This window comes from Podarcis bocagei, assembly GCF_964188305.1.
Source record: "Podarcis bocagei genome assembly, chromosome: 2".
Classification (NCBI taxonomy): Eukaryota; Metazoa; Chordata; class Lepidosauria; order Squamata; family Lacertidae; genus Podarcis; species Podarcis bocagei.
The window spans coordinates 79171087-79196288 of record NC_138126.1 but is presented as its reverse complement, the minus strand read 5'-3'; the positions used below and the strand labels follow the sequence as shown (position 1 = coordinate 79196288).

The 25202-nt window shown below is 41.2% G+C and overlaps 1 protein-coding gene across 4 annotated transcripts in view; it reads right to left on the bottom strand.

Moving 5' to 3' along the window:
- The window catches only part of STK32A (serine/threonine kinase 32A), a 77873-nt gene that overhangs the window by 16155 nt on the left and 36516 nt on the right, over positions 1-25202 (bottom strand). For all 4 annotated transcript variants that reach the window (XM_081181037.1, XM_081181039.1, XM_081181038.1 and 1 more), the window contains exons 6-8: positions 12332-12369; positions 4503-4592; positions 1527-1624 (exon numbers count right to left, since the gene is read on the bottom strand). In XM_081181037.1, the coding sequence (XP_081037163.1) occupies positions 1527-1624; positions 4503-4592; positions 12332-12369 (226 nt within the window). The remainder of the gene's footprint in view (positions 1-1526; positions 1625-4502; positions 4593-12331; positions 12370-25202) is intronic.

Sequence of the window (25202 nt, the reverse complement as noted above, 5' to 3'; positions counted from 1 at the left end):
TTGCTGACAACCTTAGCAAGTGGTTATTGAATAATGCCCATGTATAACAGGAGAGTGAGAAGCAAATATCTAACCCTAAAAAATGTAGACCGCTTTAGGGAACATTGACTTTGGGAGACATTCCCAGGCATGTGGAAGAATACATGCAACTGAAAAGGCAAAGTACATGTGTAGTAAGAACTAATTTTTCAATCCCTGTTTAGGTTTTTATTAGCAGCAACCATATGCATAGCTTACCAGTATATATTTAACTAAATCTAAATGGATGGTGGAAATGACTAAATACAAATACACAATTCTGTCCAGCCAGCAGCACATTCACAAATAAAATATATCTATCTTCAGTTGCGTGTATACATAATATTTTAACATGAGATTGCATTGCTTGTTTTCCCCAGAAACAAAGTGGGGACTGAAACGATATCTAAACTTGGCTACTTCATTTCCCCACCAACATGCAGTTGTGACTTAAATGACGTAACATTTTGGATGCTTCAGAACAGCTGTTTTGGATCAAAAAGTTAAGGTACCCTTAATTAAGACTAATTAAATTAAAAGTAATTAAAATTTAAAACTAAGAGACTTTTTTAAGAAGCAATTTTAAGCAGAGGTTTAAATTATTTCTGCCCTGCTTACTTTACCAAAAGATCCAACTGGTATAAATACAATTATTTAACAAGAGCAAAACAAAACAGAAGCCTTCTCCTGTTTTTTATTATTATTATTATTATTATTATTATTATTATTATTATTATTAAGGTTGAAATCCAACAGAAGGCTGCAATCCTGGGTAGTCACAGATGAAGAACATGTGCAGCAAAATGCCTTTTTTCTTTTACTGCAGCTATCACTCTGCTGAGCAGCTTGTAGGTTGTGCAAGGTGATCGGCTGCAGCAAAAATACTCTTAACATCTCCAGCTAAGCACGTGCTCCTCCCACACCTTCACTTGCCTATGTATCTCCAGGGCTGCGATCAATGGGACTGTTCACGGATAGTTTATTGCAAAATTGATGCTAATATTCTATATGCTAGCAATGCGACATATTGCTCACAAACATTTATTTAAATTTTTTTAAAAAAAGCTTTTAGGTGTATCCATTGCAATAAAGTTCCCATTTTGCCTACTGGTTTGACCTAACTTCTAAAGACTCCCAGAAAACATTTTGGAAATATGTTGTCATCCAGTCCAGCAACAAGGCATGCTGGAACATGAAATGTGTTTGATTACTAATTCACACACAGCGGTCCATTTCTTCCTCAAACCGCAGGTTCATTCTGCAATTGTAAAATATCTTTCTACATTTTGTTCCTGCTGAACTCTTGGTATATTGTCTAGCAACTGCTATAGCAGAAATTCATATTTATCAGTAAGATAATTCCTTGTTTTAAACAGCAGTGATTCTCTCTGGAATTTTAATGAGTCTATCATAAAAATGGACACAGAGCTTGAGAGCTGGACAACCTAAAAACGATGGGTTAATGGATGTATAGAGCCAGTAAAGTATATAAATGAACAGTACAGTACCCGGCCTCTAAGAAGTTCATAGGCTGTAATGCCTAATGACCACCAGTCAACAGCATAGGAATAGCCAATGGGTTTTATAGAACTGAACATCTCGGGTGCTGGGGAAAAAGAGAAAGTTGTTATTTGCTTTCATTAGGTATCTTACAGCAAGATTATTGCCTTTGCTTCCATTGGTGTGAGCATATATTCCAAATGTCCAAATGGGGACAGACCCTTTGGGGGCCATGGCTGGCTGGCTACTGGGCCCACCTAGTCAAGAAGGGCTTCCTGATTTGCCTGGGCAACAGTGAGCTATGGGAAATGAACTAAAAGAAATGGGAGCTGAGAGAAAGGCTGCTATCTAATGTGTGTATCTAAGCCTTGTGGAATGCCTTGCGAAAACGGGACATCAACAACTATTTTTATTTCTGTATTAGGATTTAGTCTGCCTCCTTTTTAGTTTTAAGCTGTTAAAATAGCCTTATTTAACAGCTTAAAACTAAAGAGGAGGCAGACTAAATTTGTATTGTTTTATACACTACTGTATGGGCTATTTTTAAATGACGCTTTGCTTATACTGACAGTATGATTAGCTACAATTGTTCTTATTTTAAAAAATAATTTAATTTTTTACAAAATGTTATCACTGTTCATTTGATATTTTTTGAACTGTTTGGGGGATAATCTCATGAAAATGTAGCCTACCAATAAACATGATGATGACAATAATCATCTCCCTGGCTCTGGTGTGTTTTGGGGTGACATTTAGCTCTGATTCCTATCCTGGTCCCTTAAGTCAGTTTCTCTGACTCAGTCATTAGCTCCCTGTTCCCATTCCCCACTTACAGCTCCTTATGGCTCAGCCCTGACACTTTATTTATCAGGAGGAGTCAATATTTTGCCTTTCGGAGAGATACAGCTTTAAACATCTGTCAACTAACATGGACACCAGAGTTCTTTAGGTTTTGCCTTCTAGAGCAAGGAACTAATGCATCTCAAGTCTGGTGCACATGCATCTAAAAGGTTATGTCCATGCACTGCCAATATACTTCTTCCCTTCCATACCTCCATAATAATCTATTAATCAAAGAGCCATTTTTGCTGAACGCATTTTGAATTTTGACCATATTTATACCAATTGCAACCAAGTTCACTGCAAGATAAGAATTCTATTCAACCATCAAAATTTACTTTTCAGCCATTGTTATGATCAGTTTACTAACTACTTTAGACGCGTGTGGCCATCAAGCTCTGACAGAGAATGCTTTCCCTTTGGAAGTCTGTAGGATATTCATTCCTGTGCCAGTAAAGACTCACCTGTTTGCCCAAGCATTTTTAGTGTATTTAATGAGTTAATTGACTTGGGGTGAGCCGCCCACTCTGAACTTTCTTCCACCTGCTTTTACTGTTCAAACTGACTTTATGGTTTATGAATTTTTTAAATGATTTATTGTAATTTGTATTTGGATCATGACCCATTGTGAACAATCGCAGAATACAAATATCCCCAGCAAATATATAAACAAATATAGAAGGCAAAAAAGTATTTTCAAGCAATGTATTTTTGGGAGATGGGGAGATACTTAAGAAATGATATTTGGAATGAGAATGGGGGGGGCGGGGAGAGGTATAAGCACAAAAGTTTCCCCCTTCCTCTGTGAATGTTCTCATTGCCCTCTAACTAAAAGAGAAGATGAAGGCGGCATGACATCCTTCTACTTTTGTCACCTAACCAAAACTACCATCAAGAAAATGAGCTGGGAGAATTCTGCCATGTTCTTGAGGTTCAGAAGGTCACTGCACAAATGCACAGAGCACTGGGGAACTGACTCACCATGCTTACGTTCTCTGGTTCTGTACAAGTTTTTACACTTATGAATCACAATTTCCAGGTCACACTTTGGCTGACTGTTTGACGCAGATGGGTTGCAAATGCACAAATACCTATCGATCTATCGATATACAGTATATACGCATGAAAGTCCCTCTCCTGTTCCCCCTTCATCACAGATAAAATGCTTGCAGCTGCTGAGCAGATGCATGCATTATAGCCATCAAAACATCATTTAATATTGTTAAATAGAAGTGGCCTAACTTTTGCTCAAGTGCTGGGAGGGGAGATGCTAACTCCGGGGTCTGACCCATAGAAATGTTGCCCTCCTGAAGTGGAAGACCGTGGCTCCTTAAGCTTGGACCTGGGAGATCAGGATTCAAATCCCCACTCAGCCATAAAGTTCTTTGGGCCACTCAGAGTCTCTTAGCCTAACCTACCCTGCAAGGTCGTTGTGAGGGGGAAAAGGCAAGAGGGGAAACCATGTGACCACCTTGAGCTCTTTGGAGGTAAAGTGGTATATAAGTGTAATAATAAGCAAACAAACATTCAAAATTAAAACAAACATGGGAAAAAATACAGCCATATGAAATAAGTGATCAAAGGGAGGGTACCAACACACAAACCCCACTACCACAGGCAGCCAAGTTAAACAGACAATTCCTGGAAGTGAGCACTTGTTAAATTCTCAAAGGGTATGTAATAAGTTCATTATATTTCTTGGTAACCAAAAAACAGGGGAGCAGTGTTGCCAGTTATTCGAGGATGATGCATCAATATTCTGTATATCCATTTATATTTAAAAGGCTTCTCCCAGTCTCATGTGTCAAGCCAATGGGCTGGGCCACCTTTTATCATCTCTATAGGGCCTGCCCACCCAACTGCAGCATACATCTCACACACAAAACCCAAGAACCAATCATGCAGTTTTGCCCTACACTCCTCAGATTTTAGGCACCCAGGCAGCAATGAGGTGGGGTGGAAGAGGTGGAACCAGTATGCGGGTTCCATGTGTCAGACTGGATGGAGTCTCTTCTAAGCTGGCCCTTTGCTTCTTAATTGTTTTAATATCTGGACAGAATTAGAATGAAAATGCTCAGAGCACAACCCTAGAACAGAGGTATTACCAACAGAAGTAAACTGTGCCTTAATTTTTAGCTACTCACCCATATATGGTTTAGTGCCAGCAATAGTGGTGACCTGAGTGTCTTTTGTTATCACGGTGGCAATATTGAAGTCTGTGATATGCACATGTCCTAAGAGAGAGGTAAAGAAACCATTTTTTACATGAGCATCTCACATCTACATAACATTCCATTCTGGCATGGCTATTCATTTTACTATATATAATTACGAGGAAACAGGCAGCAAAGAGTATCAATCATTTGCACCATGTCCTTTGAATTTGCTCTCTTCCTTGCAACTTTTCCTATTAAACACCGAGACCCCAAGGCAGGAAAGTGCAATGTGATTGTACAAGCCAACACCTATCAACTCCCTTACTGAACAGCCAGGGAGGAAATATAAAAAGTACCCTGGCTGTTGAGCTGGCAAGGTGCTATAATAAAAGCAACACAGTAAATCCCTAGGCTCAGAGGTCCACGTCCGTGGCACTGCTGATCAGAAATCAAAGCCAAAATCTCGCCTCAGCTGAAGCAAATGAGTACTCTGTTTGCTCAACGGAAGAGTGAAAATGGGATTTATAAATAAACTGTGGCAGTAGAAGTAGTGAATCCTCCAGGGGAATGTTTCCCATGATCACCTCAAGCATACTTCAGTACCTCTAGTGGCTATACTGCAAACTGCTCAAAGATGGCCAGACATCACACTCTGCTATGGTCCTCTACTAGCCACAGTACTGCAATGAAGTTTTTTGGGTGAACAAATGTACCCACTTGGTACTGCTGATGCCTTTTTTTGCATTAGAATGGTCTTTCTCAACCTTGGGTCCTCGGATGTTGTTGGACTACAACTCCCATCACCCCCAGCTGGCAGGAACCAGTTCAAGGATGATGTGAGTTGTAGTCCAACAACATCTGGGGACCCAAGGTTGAGAAAGGCTGCATTTGAAGCTTAATCTCAGCAGGCAGGGAGGATGCTTTAAGGGCTATTGTCACCTGCAGTATGAGAAAACCATGAATTATGATGCCAGAGTACATCTGACATGCGCCCCCCTCCCCAGCAACTGATTTGGCAAGCAGCACATGCATAGCCTGAGCCATCTTAGAGAATCAGACACCATGGTGCCCCCTTCCTTGTGGCTGTAGAGTGAAAAAGAGAAAAGAAAAGGCAAGCCCCAAATGACTCCTCAGAGAACTCTTAAGAGAGGAGGCAGTGAAAGGCCAAGGCAATATTCCACCCTTGCATCACTTTTCATTTCCTCTCTATTGCTCTCCTTTCCCTGCGGGAAATTGCATTAATAAAATAATGAATTATAGATGCCATTATTTTTATTCAACCTTTGATATTCTTTGGGAAAGAAGTAGGGAGATGGCATTTTGGCTGTCTTGTTTGTCAGAAGTTAATTCTTGAAATACAACCCAAAGTTTCTTAAAAAGCAGAAGTAATTGGAATAGTAAACTGTAAAACTGAACTATTAAAAAAGCATGTTATGGGGAGCACCTCACACAGAAATAACTTAACTTTTAGTATTTTGAGAAGAAGCTTGGTGTAGTTACTACCACACATAAGATGTGAATGTAATTTTCTGAGCAGCACCATAAATAATTGTGCATCCAATTTGGTTTTAGACTCTAGAGTTGATTAAAAAAAAACTTAAACCTAAATAAAAATGTAGTTAACATTAAACTACCAAAACAGAATTAAAAAATGCAAGGTGTTGTGCATGTTAAAGAAATGTTTGAAAACATGATATTCATTTGCGAATGCTGACAATCCCTGACTAATTTTGTTAATGGTGAAAAACTTAAGAGATATTTCATCAGTGAAGCACAGTTACACCTGGACTAAAATATATGTATATATGTATATTTAGATAGTAACAAAATTTATCTGGGATTACCAGCATGCAGATGTAAATGTCAACAATCATAAATTGTGGACATTCAGTATAATGGTATGAGACTTTAAAAAATGTTTACCAAGCAAAAGTAAGATTTCCCCCACCACCACCACCAAGTGAAAGGAAAAGCTATGAACTCCCCCTGCCCAGTCCTTTTTTTCCTGGGGGTACTCAAGAGTATCCAGTGCCAGAACCTTCCCCCAAAAAGTTCAAAGTGTGGCACTTACTGTAACAACTTCATGGTGAGTACTGACACCTTTTTTTCTACCCCAAAAAAACCCTGCCTCTGCCCAGCTGATCCTGCCCATTGAAGTCAGCCTTAACATAACCTCTTTCTCACACAGGGTGCTTTCACACAACCTGCTTAATGAACATTCAGCCTGATTTGCTTGCAGGGACATTAGATGATTTTTTAAAAAATGGAGCATCCATTCCTATTTATTTGTGGGGAGTTTAGACGATGTTGCATCAAAGGAAGTGTCATTTCACACTTTCCAGTGTGTTTTCCCATCACCTTCCTTGTTGCAAAAAACCCCAGTATTTTGGAGAAGTGGGCTTGTTTCACAAGAGCTCCAAATCAGCCTTAATTATGCAACCTGAATTTGCCAGGGGGTGACTGAATCCCACCCAAAAACAGAGACAGTCTGGAAGCACCCACAGTTTGGCATAAATGTAAGATAAGAATCTTTATTTGCGTCAGCCATCGGCCATAGCAATAAAACAACAATACGACACACAAAGAATAAAACTAAAAAGTCAATTATATAAAATACATTTTAGGGGACGACAAAATAATAGTAGCAAAACATAACGATAATAATAGTAAAATCCTAGGAGAGGAATCTGGGCGACAACGCTAATGTCACTCAGGTAGCAGCTCTCAATCTCATTGCTCTCTTGACAAATTTGGCAACCTTCTCTGTTGTCGAGCCGTTCTGGTCGGCCAGGAGTGAGAACAGCTTGGCTTCGCAAGAGTGGCCCGGGATGGCAGACAGGAGCGGCGCGATGGTCTCGTCCCTGAGATCTTTATATAGGGAGCAAGACAAGAGGACGTGTGACACAGTCTCCACGCAGCCAGCTCCACAGGGGCAGAGCCGGTTCTCAAATGAAGTTCCTTGATATCTACCCTCAAGAACAGCCGAGGGTAACATATTTAGTCTGGCCAGTGTGAAGGCCCGTCTGAGTTTTGGAATGGTTAAGGTAGACAAATAAGGTGCCCGAAAATCAAAGTGGGAGGGGGGCAGATAAGCGTACCAAGCACTAAATTTATTAGAATCATAGAATCATAGAATCCTAGAGTTGGAAGAGACCACAAGGGCCATCGAGTCCAACCCCCTGCCAAGCAGGAAACACCATCAGAGCACTCCTGACATATGGTTGTCAAGCCTCTGCTTAAAGACCTCCAAAGTAGGAGACTCCACCACACTCCTTGGCAGCAAATTCCACTGTCGAACAGCTCTTACTGTCAGGAAGTTCTTCCTCATGTTTAGGTGGAATCTTCTTTCTTGTAGTTTGGATCCATTGCTCCGTGTCCGCTTCTCTGGAGCAGCAGAAAACAACCTTTCTCCCTCCTCTATGTGACATCCTTTTATATATTTGAACATGGCTATCATATCACCCCTTAACCTCCTCTTCTCCAGGCTAAACATGCCCAGCTCCCTTAGCCGTTCCTCATAAGGCATCGTTTCCAGGCCTTTGACCATTTTGGTTGCCCTCCTCTGGACACGTTCCAGTTTGTCAGTGTCCTTCTTGAATTGTGGTGCCCAGAACTGGACACAGTACTCCAGGTGTGGTCTGACCAGAGCAGAATACAGTGGTACTATTACTTCCCTTGATCTAGATGCTATACTCCTATTGATGCAGCCCAGAATTGCATTGGCTTTTTTAGCTGCCGCGTCACACTGTTGGCTCATGTCAAGTTTGTGGTCAACCAAGACTCCTAGATCCTTTTCACATGTACTGCTCTCAAGCCAGGTGTCACCCATCTTGTATTTGTGCCTCTCATTTTTTTTGCCCAAGTGCAATACTTTACATTTCTCCCTGTTAAAATTCATCTTGTTTGTTTTTGCCCAGTTCTCTAATCTGTCAAGGTCGTTTTGAAGTGTGATCCTGTCCTCTGGGGTGTTAGCCACCCCTCCCAGTTTGGTGTCATCTGCAAATTTGATCAGGATGCCCTTGAGTCCATCATCCAAGTCGTTGATAAAGATGTTGAATAAGACCGGGCCCAAGACAGAACCCTGTGGCACCCCACTAGTCACTCTTCTCCAGGATGAAGAGGAACCATTGATGAGCACTCTTTGGGTTCGGTCAGTCATCCAGTTACAAATCCACTGAGTGGTAGCATAGTCAAGACCACATTTTACCAGTTTCTTTACAAGAATATCATGGGGCACCTTGTCAAATGCCTTGCTGAAATCAAGGTAGGCTACATCCACTGCGTTCCCTTCATCTACCAGGCTTGTAATTCTGTCAAAAAACGAGATCAGGTTAGTCTGACATGACTTATTTTTCAGAAATCCATGCTGACTATTGGTGATCACAGCATTCCTTTCTAGGTGCGCACAGACTGTTTGCTTAATGATCTGCTCCAGAATCTTCCCTGGTATTGATGTCAGACTGACTGGGCGGTAATTATTTGGGTCCTCTCTTTTCCCCTTTTTGAAAATAGGGACAACATTTGCCCTCCTCCAGTCTGCCGGGACTTCGCCTGTTCTCCAGGAATTCTCAAAGATGACTGCCAGTGGCCTTAATATAGGCCAGATTATTTTGCTGCTCAATATCCTTCATGCGCTGATCAATAATAGTTTTTGCCTTGGGGAGACCCATTTTCAGGAGATGCTGTGCTTGGAGGCCACATATAAGTAGTTTTTGATGCACTACTTTGGACCACCGACTTCTATGTGCATCTCGTGCTACTAGAGGTCGTAGTCCGGATGGGTTTAAATTTAAGCGAAGCCAATAGTTAAATGTTCTTAACCAGGTTCGGGTTTCGACGGAGAGGAGGCCAGTCTCCAGCCGTAGGGCCGCATTTGGTGCGCATGGTGGAACGTCTAGAATCTGTCTTAAGAATTTAGACTGGACCGTTTCAAGTGTGCGGCAATGATTTCCTGTCCAGATTTGGGCCCCGTAGAGTAATTGCGCCAAGGGTTTTGCTTGAAAGACCTCCAGAGCTGCTGGGATATGTCTGCCCCCTTTTGTAAAGTAAAAGCGAGACAGTATTTTGGCGCTTTGAGATGCTTTTTCCCTAGCATATTTATGATGGGCCTCCCAGGCCCCTGTTGACTGGAAAACCACTCCTAGGTATTTGAAAATATTGACCTGTTCTATTGGCTGATTGTCCATCTCCCATCTATGATGTCTGTGTCTCCTAGCGAAGACCATCACTTTGGTTTTTTGGTGATTAACCACCAATTGATCTCTCCTGCAGTAGGCTGAGAATTCTCTTAGTAGCCTTTTGAGGCCTACTTTAGTTCGTGATAAGAGAACCGCGTCGTCCGCATAGAGGAGTACTGAAATTGGTTTTTCGGCCAGTTTGGGGGCATGAAACTCCGGGGATGTTAGGTATTTGACCATGTCGTTTATATATAAGTTGAATAAGGCCGGTGCTAAAATACAGCCCTGCTTGACTCCTTTGGTGGCTGGTACAGGGCCAATTAGTTGTCCATTTACTGAGGTTCTTACATATAACTTGGAGTCTTTATATAGGCTTTTTATCAAGAATAGTAATCTTTTATCAATGTTGGTAACATTGAGTTTAGCCCAAAGTTTGACTCGTGAGATCGAGTCAAAGGCCGCCTTCAGGTCAATAAATGCTGCGTATAGAATCCCACGTGTTTTATTGGCGTATTTATCAATGAGATGTGTGGCATAAATGTAGCAAAGGTGCAACAGATTGAGCTTGAGTTTGAATGGCCATTCCCAAGGAGAGAGCAAGTCACTGGAAAACAAGCACAATCTTAGCGGTCTAAATATAGATAGAGATGCTGCTAAAACAATGGCTGAGGGGAAAACCAAGAACAAAATTGAACTGTAGGTAAGAGGCTCTTTGCACGCCTGAGTGGAACCACACAACTCTCCTGCCATGGTTGGAGAAACACACAGAGAAATTGCAAAGAGGAAATAGAAGGCCATGGATTTCAAGGGCACATAGAGAAAAGACAATTCCAAATAGAATTCTGTTGCTGTCACAAATGCATCAAAAATTGAAAAGCCTCTGAAGCAGTTCTTTTCAAGTGTCTTCCTTGAGCCCAAGCCTATGACTGTAATATCTGTCCATTCTCCAAAAATTAAAGCATTTAGACACATATTAACATCAATGGAAGTGTGAGTTCCTCCTCTTGAATTGTTTCTTAATGTAAAGTTATCAGAACATTGCCCGTTCCTCGCCTTCTCAGAGTGCCTCAGTCTACCACAAAGTGGACTATTCTGGGAAAGAGCAGAGAATAGCTCACACAATATCCACACCTTGTGGAGGCGAAGCAGGGAATTTACTTTGTATTTAAATGGTGTGAGAGCAGCATGACAAGGAAGATGCTCTTGAGGAACCTCTTCAGAAAGCACCTAAACCATGGATGTTGCTGGGCTCCAACTGCCATCATCCCTGGCCATTGGCCATGATGTCTATGGTGTATATGAGTTTGAATTCAACAACCTTTGAAGGACTCTGGGTTCCCCACCCCTGGCATAAATGGTTTTCATGTGAAAAATGCATCCATGACCCAGTGATCCCATGCATACTGGAACAAAACTGCATTGAACCTGCATGGGGTGGGAGTGTTTAAAAAGGAAACTTGCCTTCAAACAGGCTGCATAAAACTTTTGCACATTCCTGGGGGGGGGGGAGCAAGCAAGGAGGAAATGCTCTGCAGCTCAGCATCCCAAACGCACCTATAGTACTCTCCAAACACATTTCCCGTTATCTCTGATTGCACAGCTATGTTGCACTGCGGTGCGTCTGAAACACTGAGCCACAGCAGGTTCTCCTTCAAAAGCATCCAAAATTAAAACCTTATTCTACGGAGGAAAACATGATGGTTGTTCGTGATAAATTTATCAGCCTGGTTCAGACATAGCGCTAAGCCAGAGAAACTTGGTTATGTATGGGCAGCATATCAATGCTGTCAATAAATAAATAAATTTATGACTCCACGCCACAGTGAGCTTCTTGTTCACTGAGTCCCTGTTCCCCTTCCCTAGAAAGACAGGAAGGTGACACGATGGGCCAGATTATTTGTCCCGTTAGTATTGCCTGTTCTGACTGGCTGCAGCTCTCTAAAACCTCAAGTACAGGCCTTTCCCATCACCTGCTACATGATCCACTTAGTTGGGGATATGAGGAATGGAATCCCAGACCTTTAGAATGCAAAACATATATTCGACCACTGAGCTTTGGCCCCTGCTTGAATCCATCGCACACAAGGAAAAACCGGAATAAAAAGGTTCCACTTTTGGTTTTGAATAAATCATAGTTTCTCACTCAGAGAAACTGTGATTGGTTCCTACTACGAATAACAAACCAGATCCTGAAACCATCAATTGATCCTGGCAACTTTGAACTAACCTTTGTGAGATAGTTTCCCCATGTTCAGACATAACAGTAAACTGTGGTTCATTCAAAACTAAAAGTGGATGTTTTCAAACTCCTCTCCTGGCACATGAAAGAAGAATGGTATAGCATGCAAGAGGAACCTCTGAACGAGGCCACCATTCTAGTTAAAAGCTGGGCCACAAGGTGCAGATGAAGAACACCTATAGTTAATCTGGCCTGCTGTAGAGTTACCTGTCATTCATGCCTTAATTCAACAGAAGCACAGAGCTAAGGTAAGATATATATATTTTTGCCTCAGCCTGTTTTCCATCTCATAGTGACATGGTGGCTTCCTAAAGCCTGCACTGCTCACCTAGGAGACAGTATTTTGCTACAGGTTTGCATGCGTGAGGATACTATTATAGTAAGAAACAATTGGCTCTTACCCTGTTCATCCAGCAAGATGTTATCAGGCTTTATGTCCCTAAAATGAAAGATGGAGAGAGAGAGAAAGAGAGAGAGAAGGTTCCAGTAGTAGTTAGTATTATATCGGGGGGGGGGGGGGATTTACTGCAGCATGATCACATTCCTCGTAAAAACTGAAGGACACCCAAATCACTCTTAGCAATCTATAGAATGATCCTCAAGTCCTTCTGTTACATGCCACCCACTGATTGTAATCATACCTGCAGTTAAAACTCTGTAAAATGAACAAAAAGCTGTCTGGAGCCCATATGTTCCATTTAGTAATACAGGGACAACTTCTGATCTTTCACTCTGGGCACAATCAACTTAATTTGTCTACAAATAACTTTTTAATTGCCCATCAACTTCCTCAACAGCTGTAATACATTGCAGAAAGTGCTTCTGGCCATGTCCTCTATTGAGCAACATTATTTCCCCCTTCTTGTTCCTTTCCCCTTATTTCTTTGTGTGAAGCTTGATGAAGAGTTCTGTGACACTTGAAAGTGATTGCACTACTTTTTAAAATAGTCCTTATAAAGATATTATACTACTGACCATGTTTGGATTCTCACCACCACCACCACCACCAATAGAACTGCTTGCAGTTGTCTCCCCCACTTTGTGGTTGAAATGCCAAAGAGGCCAGTAAACATGTGAGGCCATTGATTTATTAGTCCTGTTAGCAGAAGCATGCACAAGGATTTCTGCTAGTGCAACAAGGCTTCTCCCATGTCTCTCAAATATAGCACTGGGGGAGTTGGAAGAACCCATAGAACGGTGTGCAGGGGGAGGAGAGAGGAGAATGTTCTGTTGAACTGAAATGCTTGCGCTGAAAGAATATTTACCTTCGCACAACAATGAATTCCTCCCATGGCTATTAAGATTTGAAAAGTGTTAAAATAGAATATATTGGTGCAACATTATTGAACATTATTGGTTGAATCCAAGGTGCCCATGCAGTTCCCCTAATGGAACAGGACTTCTCCTTCCTCTCCTTACACACTCTCAAAATCTGCTCTACGGAGTCTTCCAATCTGAAGACTATCCCCAAAAAATGGCAACAGGAACTGGGTATTACCATCCCAAATGAAATGCATAATAATCGCAACATACTCCTTCTCCCCCAATGTTACTGTCCAAACATAAGGTTTGCCATTTCCCTTGAACATCCTGATTGTCCTCCGGGATAACTAATGTAATCCCAAGTATAAACTCCAAGACACTCTATATATTATAGATTACTGTAAACACTAGAGCACCTTTTCCTTTTCAATTTTGTATTTTTTAAATATCCTTTTCCTTTCAGTGTTTTAGAAGTATGACCCAGATAGCCAGCCATCAGGATATGGAACCCAATTTCACTGATTTTTCGCTTGGAACAAACACAGCAGGAAACACAACTTCTATTGGCTTTGACTTTTCAGCTGCTTTCCTTAATGCATCAGGCTCTTTTCCCCAAAAGCAAAGTACCCTTGGCAAGACATTTAGGACATGCTTAGTCCATTGAAAGCACTTTTACAACAATGAACAAAAGCTTCTATCGTGTAAGGTGCGATTTCAGGAAGACTGTAATGGCAAAAAAAGTTCAGTGTTCTTTTTGAACTTATCGATTGACATACTTCCGACTAGGCCACCTCCATGACAACATAATGTACGTTCTGGATGTGACTTCTACATCTTCTTTTATGTGAATGTTGGTACTCACCGTGATAAGTTCCTTATCTGTAGGGAGAAACATGATCCTATGTGGGTTGTCACCACTGGCAAGAAGTAACTTTTTTAAAAAAAAGTTTATCTAGCTTGTAAGGAATGCGAGTGGCACTGTGGTCTAAACCACAGAGCCTAGGGCTTGCCAATCAGAAGGTCGGCAGTTCAAATCCCTGCGACAGGGGGAGCTCCCGTTGCTTGGTCCCTGCTCCTGCCCACCTAGCAGTTCAAAAGCACGTCAAGTGCAACTAGATAAATAGGTACCGCTCCACTGGGAAAGTAAAACGGCGTTTCTGTGCGCTGCTCTGGTTTTGCTAGAAGCAGCTTAGTCATGCTGGCCACATGACCCGGAAGCTGTCTGTGGACAAACGCCGGCTCCCTCGGCCTATAGAGTGAGATGAGTGTGCAACCCCAGAGTCGTCCGCAACTGGGTACCTTTACATTTATCTAGCTTGTAATACTCATGAAGGTGGAAGGCGAAGGTCAAATGGCCACCCAGAGGAGCTCAGGTACCAAGTGCTGCCAAGGCAGTGGTGCTGCTAATGAGATGGATTGCAATTCCCAATTATGCCCCCCATAGGACCCCCCACATACCACCTGGTGAAGCAGATCCTGATCCCACCTGCCAATGATGCTGGGGACATAGACATACAGACATCATTTTATTTGTATGCCACCTTTCCACAGTTCAAACCACACTCATGGTGACTTACAACATGAAAAAACCCCACATAACTACAACAAAAGTAGTCATAAACAGGAAGCAAAACATTAAAAAAATATAACCACACTGAACAATTTCCACATAAATCATAGCAGGATCTAAAACAAAGATACAAAAAACCAACAGCAGCTCTCCAGCCCAACAGTCTGTTCAACAACCTCTGCTTTTGCAGCTGGAGTCAGTCCAGGCTCTGCCCTCCCCGGCCAGGTGGGGAAAGGCCTTCCAGGACTCCCAGCCAAGATGGGTGCTTACTGCCAGTCAACCCTGCAATTTAATAGCTTTTGGGTTCTTTTTGTATTTCCCTTTTAATAATTTCTGTAGGCTTCCCTGCCAGTGTAACAATAGATTCCCAGTACACCTGGTGTCTTGTGGGAAGCTTGTGAAATTCTGCATAAAAGCATTGAGTTTACAGCTAAAATGGTTGTAACTCCCGGAGAGTTGCCCGATCTTTCCATTTCCAAGAGCAGCACTTATGTGTCTGGCTGTGGCTCTTGGGAAGGAAGAGCCGACCCTGGAGAATGAACCCTCCTCTAAGGGTGGGTAGCTTTGCTAGATCAGGAGCAACTGAATGCTGCCGCTCCCGTGGCCAGAACAGAGCTACACAAGGGGAGGCCTTGTGCCTCTTGGCTCTGGATGGAAGGGAACACATCCTGGCCTCTGATGTGCAGGGGATCCTGATGGCCCTGCACACATCCAGTGTGCCATTCCTTCCCCCTGTCGGACTTTGGGTAGGGGGAAAGGAGGACCTCTCTTGAGCCCTGTGAAAGATGGAATTACCCTTTGGGATGAAGCTGGGGTCTAATCACAGTGTGACAGGAACCTTCTGAATGATACATGACTCCTTGCAGATGAAAAGAGTTGATGAAAGAAGCATTTGACCAAGGAGAGAGAACCCCAGGGGTTCCAGCCCTGGCCCAGGCTGCCACCCATCTGTGGGTGCATTCAAGATTACATTGCTGCCACCCCCACTGCACCCCAAATCAGTGTATTTTAAGAGCAGTTGTCATAGCTATTTTCTATTGAAGGAAAAATCGCCCAAATTCCTAAATGGTACCTCAGCAGCAAAGTTATCCTAATTACTCACTTGCATTAGCTGCTATGTTCATACGTTCATGTGAACAAGCCCATGTTGTATGAAGTTAATTCCCCACCCTTTTGTTGTAGCTGTTGCATTAGCAACATCATCCAGGCCACATAAAAAGTATTTGTCAGTCTTGCCATGAGCTACTGATAAAAACAGTGACAGCCACTCACGCAGCATCTACGTACGAGGAACAGCTGGCTGTCTCTGTCCTACTTACAGACAGCAACAAGCAACAACCAGTTTGTCATTCTAGTCCACAGCAACCAAAACAAAAGTCTGCACCAGCTGAAAGAAATATGATGCAAGTCTCCAGTACCTCTTTCTAATATCACTTAATTTAGAAAAGGCTGCCATTTCCACAGAAGAAACCTAACAGCAATTTAAAAGCAAAGAAAGAATGTGAAAAAGCTTAAAAAACAACAACCAGCCTGCACCATGTTCACTGCTATTAGGGATGGGCAAATCTGTCCATTTTAGTTTCACATTTTACCAGTCTTCTACTTAGTTCTCCACATGAGTTTACAGAAAACTTTTAAGTCTTTATGAAAATTCATCAGTATTTTAGTGCAAACGTTTTTCAAATATTATTTTTGTGTGTGCAATTCTGCCTTATGCACACATTTCTGTACTGCATATTTCCCCTAATATTTATGTTTTCCCCAATACAACGTGTTTTTATATATAGCTAGTCTCACATAACTAAGCACTTCTCCGACTGCAAGAGTTTCCAAAATGGAGCTGGGGGGGGGGGTTCCAGAGCCTGACATCTCTGATGCATTTGTGATTTCTTTCTTTTTTTCTGAAGAATAGCCCAGGAACTTTTCATGAATGTTTAATTGTGAGAAACAGCTGGGGGCAAAATAATTTCCCAGATGCAAGAAAGTATTGCTTGGCCACTTTGTGAAGTGCTCAGATTTTATATCTAAGCAAAGCTCTGCTGCATAGCTGAGATTGTCCCTGACCTCAAGCTGAGGTTTGGCGGTGCAGCATGAGGTCACAGACATGATGCCAGAGGAACAGAGTGCTGTTCACCACAATCTTTGAGATTTGTATATTTCGTCTTACACCATGTCTCAGCATAATTTCACCAACTGAACATTTCCTGTTCCCTGCCTCACAGCACAGACTGCTGGCATAGGTGGGGATAATGAGGCTAAGACTACAGTGGTACCTTGGTTTCCAACTGTTTTGGATTACAACCGTTTTGGATTATAGTCACGTCAAACCCGGAAGTGCTTGTCCCTTTTTTTGGATTACAACCCCCTTTTTTTTATTACAACCCAATTTTTTTCTGGAGGCCCCATTGGCGAAAGTATGCCTTGGGTTACAAGCTGTTTTGGTTTACAACCGGACCTCCGGAAGAGATTATGGTTGTAAACCAAAGTACCACTGTACAGTGGAACCTTGGGTTACGTACCGTCCTCCTTACGAACACTTCAGATTATGAGCTCCGCTAACCCGGAAGTAGGTGTTCCGGGTAGCGAACTTTGCCCCGGGATGCAAGAGGAAGTCGTGCACCGGCGGCGCAGCAGGAGGCCCCATTAGCAAAAGTGCGCCTCAGGTTAAGAATGGTTTCGGATTAAGAATGGACCTCCAGAACAAATTAAGTTCGTAAATGGAGGTAACACCGTAGCTCCAGACCCTTGATCATCTTGGTTCTAGCCTTAGTAAGACTGCTGTGGGCACCTATTTGTCAGGGCACATAGTGTGTAGCACCTCATTTTCTGAAAAGGATGGATCTGAATGGATGGGTGCTTATTCACAGCTGCAATCCCTGTGCTAGCTGCTCCTCTGAGCAATGTGCTATCTGCTGAAAAACATTTCACTGCTTGTAAAATCCATTCCCACATGGACAGTACCTGCTCCGGCATCACAGTGAAACATACTTATTCCTGTTCATTAGAAAAGGAGTGAGCAGAGATTTTATCAGTCTAATGAAGGAGATTAGACCTAGTGTCACCACAGCAGTGAGGTAAAAGTGTCACTTCCATAGTTACAAGATTCTGGACAGAGAAAAGAAAGTATTTCTTTACTCAGCATACAGTTAAACTATGGAACTCACTCACACAGGAGACAGAGATCGCGACCAGCCTAGATGGCTTTCAAATAGGATTACAGAAATTCAAGGAGGAGAGCGCTATCAAGCCACAACTGCTATGCTCTGCCACCACAGCTGCAGGCAACAATGCTTCTGAATATCAGTTGCTGGAAACCACAGAAGCGGAGAGCAGTCCTGTACTTGAATCCTGCTGGTGGGTTTCCTGCAGGCATCTGGTAGGTCATTGTGAAATCAGGTTGCTGGCCTAGACAGGTTATTGGCCTGATCCAGCAGGCTCTGCTTATGATCTTATGCTACACAGAAATAATAAATCATACAGTCTGAGTGGGAGTTTTGTTTCTAATTGAAAAGTTAATGAAATTTAGCACAATCATAATTGCTATCATAGGAGTACGAAGCCTTTACATACAAACAAATTTCCCCAGAAATCAATTTAGGATTGAAACAGAACCATCTCTGGGGTATAGCACAATCTCCTCAGTGCTACACAGCAAAAAAAAAATTGTTTTAAGAAAAACAAAATAAACGTTGCAGAGTTCCCGAAAGGTAAAAATCAAAGCACAGTTAAGAGAATCGCATTTGTAACCTTGGGGAAACTTTCGAAAATTTCACAGCAGAGTTAAGTGCAATTTTTAACGTGTTAACAGTAAAATAACCACCCAGTAAATACAGTTTAAATTCTTTTCTGTTTCAGAATGCATAGATAAACTAAGAAACTTAATCTATTCAGTTCAGTTTATTGTGTTTTACGGAATATCAACAGCTTATGTAAAAAAAAAAGTTAAATCTTTCATTCTAATTCATTATTATTATTATTATTATTATTATTATTATTATTATTATTATTATTATTATTATTATTATTTTATTGAGATTTTCAGTTATACATTTTACACAATAAAATACCCACCAATAAAATAGTACATTTGTTTACTTCCCTTCTCCTTCTTCCATTGTTCTTTTAATTTTCCCATTATTACCGCATACTCTGTTCCAACCATCCAATTCTTAACAACGTTTAAAGGATGAACTTCCCCAATGGGTTGTTTAGCAACCTCTTTTCTAGCAGCAGCTAGTAATAGCATGATTTTTTAAAATATAATTTAGCTCTTGCACTGAAATATATTTCAGTTGTTATAACATATGCTTTTTGTTTATCTAGGTTTTTTTAAGGCAAAGAAATGCACTCCAAACAAAAAAATCATAGCCAAGGAAACATGGGATTTCTGATGAATTTCAGTATCTAGTCATTGAAATTTAGCTTCTCTATGATGGGGGGGGGGAGAGACACTAATATCCCAAAACTAGGGAGGGGGGAACTGGAGGCAAAGTGGCAACTGATATGCCTGCTCTATGCACTTGATTGACTTTACAAGAAATTACCTGATCTTAATGGGCTAATTACATTGCTTCCCAAGCACCTGCCATGGGAATTAGTCAAGCGCCTTGTAATCTAATACCCAGTACAAAGAGCACGGAAAACACCATGCAAACATCTTCACTGACAAAAGGGGAGGTTTGATGCTTTCTGTACCCATGTGATGGCAAGTGTTGTGGCCATGCAAGTCAGACTCTATTAGACAGGTCTAAGTTGTTTAGTGATCTTCTTGCCACTTCACCTGATGGCTGATATATTAAAAACACGGGTCTGACTCACTGCTGCTGTCTCCACAGAGCTTTGTTCCTACAAAGTAAACAGTTGTCTGCACATCTCTTGAGGATTCTAAGTACAGATGTTGCATTCTACAGGTAAGGTGCTGCTTTATCAATTTAATGTCACCCCGTATGGGAATAGCGTTAATTATAAGACTAGCAAAACCTTCCAGGTGGCCAAAACTGTTTCATCATGTTACATTTATCTCATGTATATAACCTGTTTTCCACACTGTCTCAAGGTTTCGGGAAGGCTTGTAGTCTCCCACGTCCTGTTAACTCTTGCATTTCAGCATTTCAGCCAGACATCTAAAGGCTACAATCTCCACTCCAAAAAGACAGCTGATTGAAACAAATGGGATTACACTGTGCACTACAATTCATGTTTCTGGCCAAAGTAACCGCTTCAGTCACTAAATGTTCCCAACACGTTGACACACTGTTTACAGAATTGATTGGGAGTGGGGGAGAAGAGTTTATAATATCTTAATAGCCACATCCTGAGGAGTAATTGAAACAAGTTCCTATTTTTTTAATCATAAACCAGGATTCAAAGGGAAGAAATAAATTATTACCCAACCCATTCGTCATCAGCAACCGTCTCAAATGAAATAAATTACTTGGGGGGGGGGGGAAAGAATCTGGGAAAATTCACACCACTCATCTCTTAATAAATTTAAGACTGTTGATAAACAGCAACTTAGAAAGGAAGGAAAAAATCAGAATGTTCAATATACTCACCCAGGGGTCACACAATATACTGTAGGGATATAGCGCTGTGGAATTAATACAGGAAACTTTTAACTTACACCCAAATTGCATCTTGGGAATAAGGCCTATTGGGAGATGCGCTGGCAATTGTACAAAGCATTTCAGCTGTTAATATGAAAATGGAGAACAACCATAGGAGGCCAGCTACTGATGTTTTTCTACCTCTTTGAAATTATATCCTGCTGTTCACTTTTCCAAGCTATGCAGGGGAGATGATTCTATCCGTCTTTACAGATTCAAACAGCCATCACCCAGAGGCAGAGAAAACTGCCTTAAGATATCACGCTATAGGATGCAAGTTACAATGGAGCAGGTGTCTTTTGAATAAACATATGTACTGAGCACAAATGCTAACTGCGCAAGTCCATGTCAAAAAGGCATGAAGTATAGGGGGGAAAGTAGCCCCACACACCACAGGGGAACAAGTCCACTGGTGCCACAGAGCAGGAGAGCGGGAGACAGCCTTAAAAGAAAGTCAACACAATTTGACCTATGCTCTTCATGGGTATTCTGTGCACATGAATATCTATCTTTTTTAAATGAAGATTTCTATCCCAGTTTGCATCTGTATTTGAACGATTTTTAACCGTTTTCATCTGTAGAAGTGTTTTTGATTGTTTGTAATTGGTATTATATGTGGAATTGTTTTTTAAATGAAAACTATTTTTCATTGTTCTTACAATCATTTTGTGGTTGTAACTAACCTAGCCTAATAATGTCTCCATTGTTGTTGTTGTTGTTTAGTCGTGTCTGACTCTTCATGACCCCATGGACCAGAGCACGCCAGGCACTCCTGTCTTCCACTGCCTCCCGCAGTTTGATCAAACTCATGCTGGTAGCTTCGAGAATATTGTCCAACCATCTCGTCCTCTGACATCCCCTTCTCCTTGTGCCCTCCATCTTTCCCAGCATCAGGGTCTTTTCCAGGGAGTCTTCTCTTCTCATGAGGTGGCCCAAAGTATTGGCACCTCAGCTTCACGATCTGTCCTAACAGTGAGCACTCAGGGCTGGTTTCCTTCAGAATGGATAGGTTTGATCTTCTTGCAGTCCATGGGACTCTCAAGAGTCTCCTCCAGCACCATAATGTCTCCATAGCACTTAATAAACACTTTTTGTAAAATAAAGTATAGACCTCGGCAACAGTATCAGGTCTGTACAAGAAGAGGCCTGCTGGATCAGACCAAAGGCCTATATAGTCCAGCATTGTGTATCCCGCACTGGCCAGTCAGATGCCTCTTATGTGAAGTCCACAAGCAGGGGATGAGGGCAATATCCCTCTGCTGCTATTGTTTCCCAGTGAAAGGCATTCAGAGGCATGCTGTCTCTGATCCTGTAGGCAGCATGTAGCCTTCATGACTAATACAGCTTATCCATGCCCTTTTCAAAATTTTGTCAATATTATTCTCTTTTTTAATTATTAAAAGGTACTTAGGCATCAATGACTAGTAGCCACTGATAGCATTGTTCTCCAGCTTCCCCACCCCCTTTTTATCTTGATCCAGGCTGAAGTTCTTGAGAACCTGAAAGCTGACTTGCTTGCTATTTTGTGATACTTGATTGATTATATTATTATTATTATTTTAAAAAACAAACCATTATCCTGTTCTTATCTTATGAAAAGTAAAAGCTCAAAGTGTTGCTGAAAGCAGCACACCTGTGTGTCTACAGTATGGAGCATAAATAATAAATACCAAGGGGAGAGATCAACCTTATCTAATCTAGGATGAATAGGACTCTATCGCTGCAATTTATGGCAAAAAGTTCTTCTTACAAAGAAATCCCACATACATTTTTTTGTAATTTAATTCAATGAGAATGCAGCTGTATTTTAGTTCATGAGTTCTTTCATTCCAACCTATATTTTAGTTGTTAAACTGATCTGTTCCTAACTAGCATTTACAGAAACAAGAAAAATGACATACTCCACTGTGCAGCATATTTGCAAATAATCTCTGAGTCTGGGAAAAACATAGGGCTTTGCTTATTGTTAACTTAAAGTGTTTCTGTATAGAGATGTCAGGTTATGATTACCATCGATTTGAAGACATCTAAATTCTGGATATAGGGACAATGGCACAGAAAGATTGGAGCAGAGCAATATGTCAGGTTATTTTTTCATACAGCTGAGTCAATGAAGCACATGGTTTATAAAACAGTAAAGAAGTTAAATATATATCTCTAGCATCTATTTTAAGTTACCAGCTGCCAATAAAAGAAAATTATTATCTCCACAAAACAAAAAATGCCACAAATGTATTGTGTATTTGCATATGTAGAGGATCTTTTCTCAGCTGCCAAGAGGCAATTCACATGCACACAAAAACACAAGAGCCTTGCTGGATCAGGCCAATGGCCTGTTCTATTGTTCCCACAGTGGCCAAATAGATGCCTACAGGAAGTCCAAAAGCAAGACCTGAGTGCAACAGCACTCTCCCCAACGTGATTTCCAGCAACTGGCATTCAGAGGCCTCTGACAGTGGAGACAGAATATAGCCATTGTGGCTAGTAGCCATTATCTTCCATGAATTTGTCAAATCCTCTTCTAAACTCATTCAGATTGATGGCCATCACTGCCTCTTGCCAGAGAGAATTCCAAAGTTAAACTATACACTGTGTGAGGAAGTATCTTTTTGTGAGGAGAAACTGGCAAACTAATTTCAGTCTATTTCAGTCCAATTAAGATGGGCTGAACGGAAACAATGCCATGCCCCAGAACAAGGCCTTCCTCTTCTCTTCCAAGAAACAAATATTCAGCAATAAGGAACTGAAACTCCCCCCCCTTAACTATTTTCTAAATATGCATGCATCAAAAAGGTAGGAGGTAATTGGAAGGCACTGAAGATCATCAGCCGTGGGTAGTGCAGGTGTTTGCTCTCCCCTTCTCCTTACAGAGTCGACCCTCTGCCCAGTCTGTTCCACACTCCATGTAGATACACACGATTTGACTACTCCCCTCCTTTCCCTCTCCCCTTCTTTTAAAAGAGAAGGTTTCACCTGAGTCTTTTGTTGCCGTTATCTCAAGATGACGCCCCAACTGCCTTTGCAAAGATAATCATGTAAGAGGAGTAACATACTAGCAAAGTAACCAACAGCTTTACATCTCACTCCCAGTAACGTTATCTTGATACACGTTGGGCTTATGTGGCATTAGTCCTGTGCTCAAAGGGTTCAGTAACTCATTATAAAAAGAGGTAACATACAACTGGCACCAACTTTTATCTCCTTACTTTTATTATCTGATAACTTTTTCAACATTTGGTCACCCTAACCAGCAACAGCCAGCTTATCAAGTGAGGCCTACGTTACATCCATGGTAACTGCCTCCTCAGGAGAGTATGAAATTCATCTCTTAAAAAAATCCAGAATGGTCAGGGATGTGGGGCTCACCCATAAGCCTTGTCCATCAATGTGTGCTTTAAGACCAGCAAATTATGTTACTAGTAATCCTCCTGCTAAGAAGAGTAACGTAAAAACAAGCTGGATTAGGAGCCTTCCTAGCTACATCGTCATGGTGTCCATTATTATTAATTGATTTATATAACACCATCCATCCTTGGGTGTTTGCCCAATATAGTTTCCAGGCTTTTTCAAAGCCAGTACAAAACAGCCTTATTCCCTCTGTGTCTCCCAGTGTAATTCATCCTCATTCATTATTTGGCGGCTGTGTGAACAGGTGCAGAGCAGAAAAAGTGAACCTTATACCTTCATTACCACACTGTTTTGTCTTGAAGTCTCCTTTGGTTACGCAAGCATGAAATAGGCATTTGAATTTGTCCAAGTGCAGACGTTTAAACATATTACAAAGGAAGTTGAAGTGTACATTATTAGAAAGTAAACCATAAATGGCAAATAGCCTGAAAAACAAAAGAGCTGTAGGAAGACAACTCCAATCCTGTCCAGAGGTATGGAAGAAGTTTGATAATGAAGTATGAAAAAAGGAGTAGTCTAAGTCAACTCCACTCACTATTTTATAGTTAGAAATCTTGGATAATGACCTTCAGCATCAATATTCTTCCCAGTGAAGTATGATGCCCATTGAATAAACATTATTTAGGTTTGAAAGGCAACACCTGAAAGTCTCTTACCAAATGCATATAAGCTTTCAAATTCTCTGCCTACTTGAGAAAGCAAGGCCAAACACTCTCACCAAATGGATCATTCATACAACTCTTTCTATGCCATTCCAAGGGATTGCATCTATCCAGGAAGATAGCCTCATCTTGCATGATCATCTACTCCTAAGTACACAGATAACACCTCTGGTTGCATTTTTAAAGGTGTGTTTGCATCAATTGGGAATTACTCCAATCTGATGTAGCTGAGAGTCATTTGATCTGTAGACTTTGAAGCTTCTGCTTCAAAGAGAGATGTTAGAAGTGTGGGCTTGAACATATTTATATTAAAATTTAGATTTCAATGTAAGCCAGGTTATTTATTAATAAGGAGACACCTAGTATTACTGATTTCTTTTAAAAACCAAACAAATAAATATAATCCAATTCATCCAATTCACATTTCTAAAATACAATTTATGTATTTTTAATTAAAAAAACAAACAAACAGTTTTATGGGTCAAAAGTTTGCAACCCATTTTTCTCATAGCACATGTGATTACAGTATGCATTACATTTGTTTCTAGACCCTGAAGTTTTGCTTGAGTAATTTCATAGACAGTTAATAATACATATACTTAGTACACCAATATTTCTATTCTTCCAACTTTATCACTTGTTTAACTTCTTAAACTGCAATCTCCCTGCATTTTTTTTTATTTCCCAAGCTCTACAACATTATGGCATACACTCTGCATAAAAACAGATGAAGTGGAAACCAATAACGTTTTGATGGTATGCA